Consider the following 2,196-nt stretch of genomic DNA (forward strand, 5'->3'; position numbering starts at 1 on the left):
TGGAGAATTGACCATCTCTCGGCGACTTTTTAACCGATCGTGATGATCTTTTTTGAACATTATCCACGCGATCCCTAGATTCCGAATGGCCATTGTTCTTTACGAAAAAATTATTTCGATGGTGAAATTTTTCAAAAATGCCATCTGGCGGCCGAATTTTGAAATTTTTGTAAAAAAAATTGCGGGTTCTCAACGTGGTGCCAAATACAACTTAAATATGCATTTTTGCACTTTTCCAAAAGTCAGCGAACTCGATTTCTTTAGCATATTTAGAGTGACGCAATATACATATAATATACAGTGAATCTAATATTTTTGGTAGACAAAATTTTGCATGACACACTCCACTCACAGGCCATTCGCATATGAATCCTATGTTAGTGGAGAGTTTCTCTGCTTACTTTGCTTGTTATTTTGTCTATCAAAAAAATTAGATTCACTGTATATTATATGTATATTGCGTCACTCTAAATATGCTAAAGAAATCGAGTCCGCTGCCTTTGGTACGTATGTTGGTATTGCGTCACTTGGAGGACTGCCGTGATTAACCAAATATGGCATTTTTCATTAACCATAAGTAGGCAACAACTCAATTAAATTAAAATAAAATTTAAAATGGGTAAATACGCTCGTGAACCAGATAACGCAGCCAAAAGCTGCAAATCTCGCGGATCGAACCTTCGTGTGCATTTCAAAAATACCCATGAAGCCGCTCAAGCAATCAAGAAAATGCCACTTCGTCGTGCACAACGTTTCCTCAAGAATGTCGTTGACAAGAAGGAATGTGTGCCATACCGTAACTTCAACGGTGGTGTTGGCCGATGTGCTCAAGCCAAACAATGGGGAACAACCCAAGGACGTTGGCCAAAGAAATCAGCTGACTTCTTGCTTCAATTATTGAAGAACGCCGAAAGCAACTCTGAATACAAAGGCTTGGATGTCGACCGATTGGTCATCGACCATATTTTGGTTAACAGAGCTCCATGCCTTCGTCGTCGTACATACCGTGCTCATGGTCGTATCAATCCATACATGTCATCGCCATGCCACATCGAAGTTATTTTGTCGGAAAAAGAAGAAGTTGTGGCCAAAGTTGCTGATCACGAACCCAAGAAGAAGTTGTCGAAAAAGAAGTTGCAACGTCAAAAGGAAAAGATGATGCGCAACGAGTAACGAGCTAGTTACATTTTCCCAACAAAATGTATGAATGTGTAATTCATAAAAATAAAGAAAAACAATACCGCATTATAATACCGAAGGAATTTTTGTGTTTTGCTTATTGATGATTCAAAAATGTTTTTCTGTACGTCTACGTGAAAAGAAGAAAAAGTGATGACTTGCCACATAAGATGAGCTATTAGGGAGTAATACGCCAGTGATTACTGATTTCTTCGCCAAGCATTTTTCTAACACATATAGCAAATCCAATGGCTATTTAGGGTACAGCCATGGATAGAATTTGTGATATTCTCGCAAATATACAAACTATCAAATCAGTGTATATCACTTATATGGAAAACCATCATACCATCAGACTATCGTTTTAGACCATTTTTGGACTATTTCAGTAAAAACCCGGCACTGAGTTCTCCAGAGACGAAATGACCATCTTTTTTTGCCGGCCATTTTTTCTAAAACCATGGCGTGAATAGATGCATATTTTATATTTGTGAGCAGGAACAGAGGCCGTCAACATGAAAAAAATCGGAGTGTAGTGATGTTTGATGAAAAAAAATGGTTTAATATTAGTTTGAAATTTTGCTCGGGCACTGAGTGCCCGATGGACGGTTTTAGGGTTAATAACACGTTTTCTTTTGTTTGTCAAAAATGTTTGAGTCATTTATTGTCGACGTCAAATGTCTTGAAAAATGTATTGAATTGCATAAATTTCTATACCGAACCCATACAAGTTTTCGAATAGAACTATAAATTGAGGTCGTTCCATGGAAAAGCATGTTTTCTACATGCCTCTGCTGTGTGTAAAGTGTAATAATATATCATGCAATATCAATACCAAAAAGTCTTTTTATCGATTTTTGGGGTAATATATTTCTAATGCCACATATGATATTGTAAATAAGTACGTCCTATTGTACTTTGTAAAATTTATTTATGGTATACCATATTGCTGTGATGTGGGCACAGTGGCTACTACGACTACTGCGGCACTATTCGATCAACTGAGTTAAGCTGCAC

General features: G+C 37.2%; 1 protein-coding gene across 1 annotated transcript; it reads left to right on the top strand.

Moving 5' to 3' along the window:
- Positions 1–575: 575 nt before the first annotated feature.
- Positions 576–1,246, top strand: LOC116348185 (60S ribosomal protein L17-like). Its single transcript, XM_031779098.1, has one exon. The coding sequence runs from the start codon at positions 616–618 to the stop codon at positions 1,171–1,173; it is 558 nt and encodes a 185-aa protein (XP_031634958.1). The 5' UTR covers positions 576–615; the 3' UTR covers positions 1,174–1,246.
- Positions 1,247–2,196: the final 950 nt, after the last annotated feature.

This window comes from Contarinia nasturtii, unplaced genomic scaffold, assembly GCF_009176525.2.
Source record: "Contarinia nasturtii isolate CC-2019 unplaced genomic scaffold, AAFC_CNas_1.1 Cnas_scaffold_2307, whole genome shotgun sequence".
Classification (NCBI taxonomy): domain Eukaryota; kingdom Metazoa; phylum Arthropoda; class Insecta; order Diptera; family Cecidomyiidae; genus Contarinia; species Contarinia nasturtii.

Coding starts and splice junctions, on each gene's coding strand:
- LOC116348185 (XM_031779098.1), top strand. CDS start 616: ATGGGTAAATACGCTCGTGAACCAGATAACGCAGCCAAAAGCTGCAAA.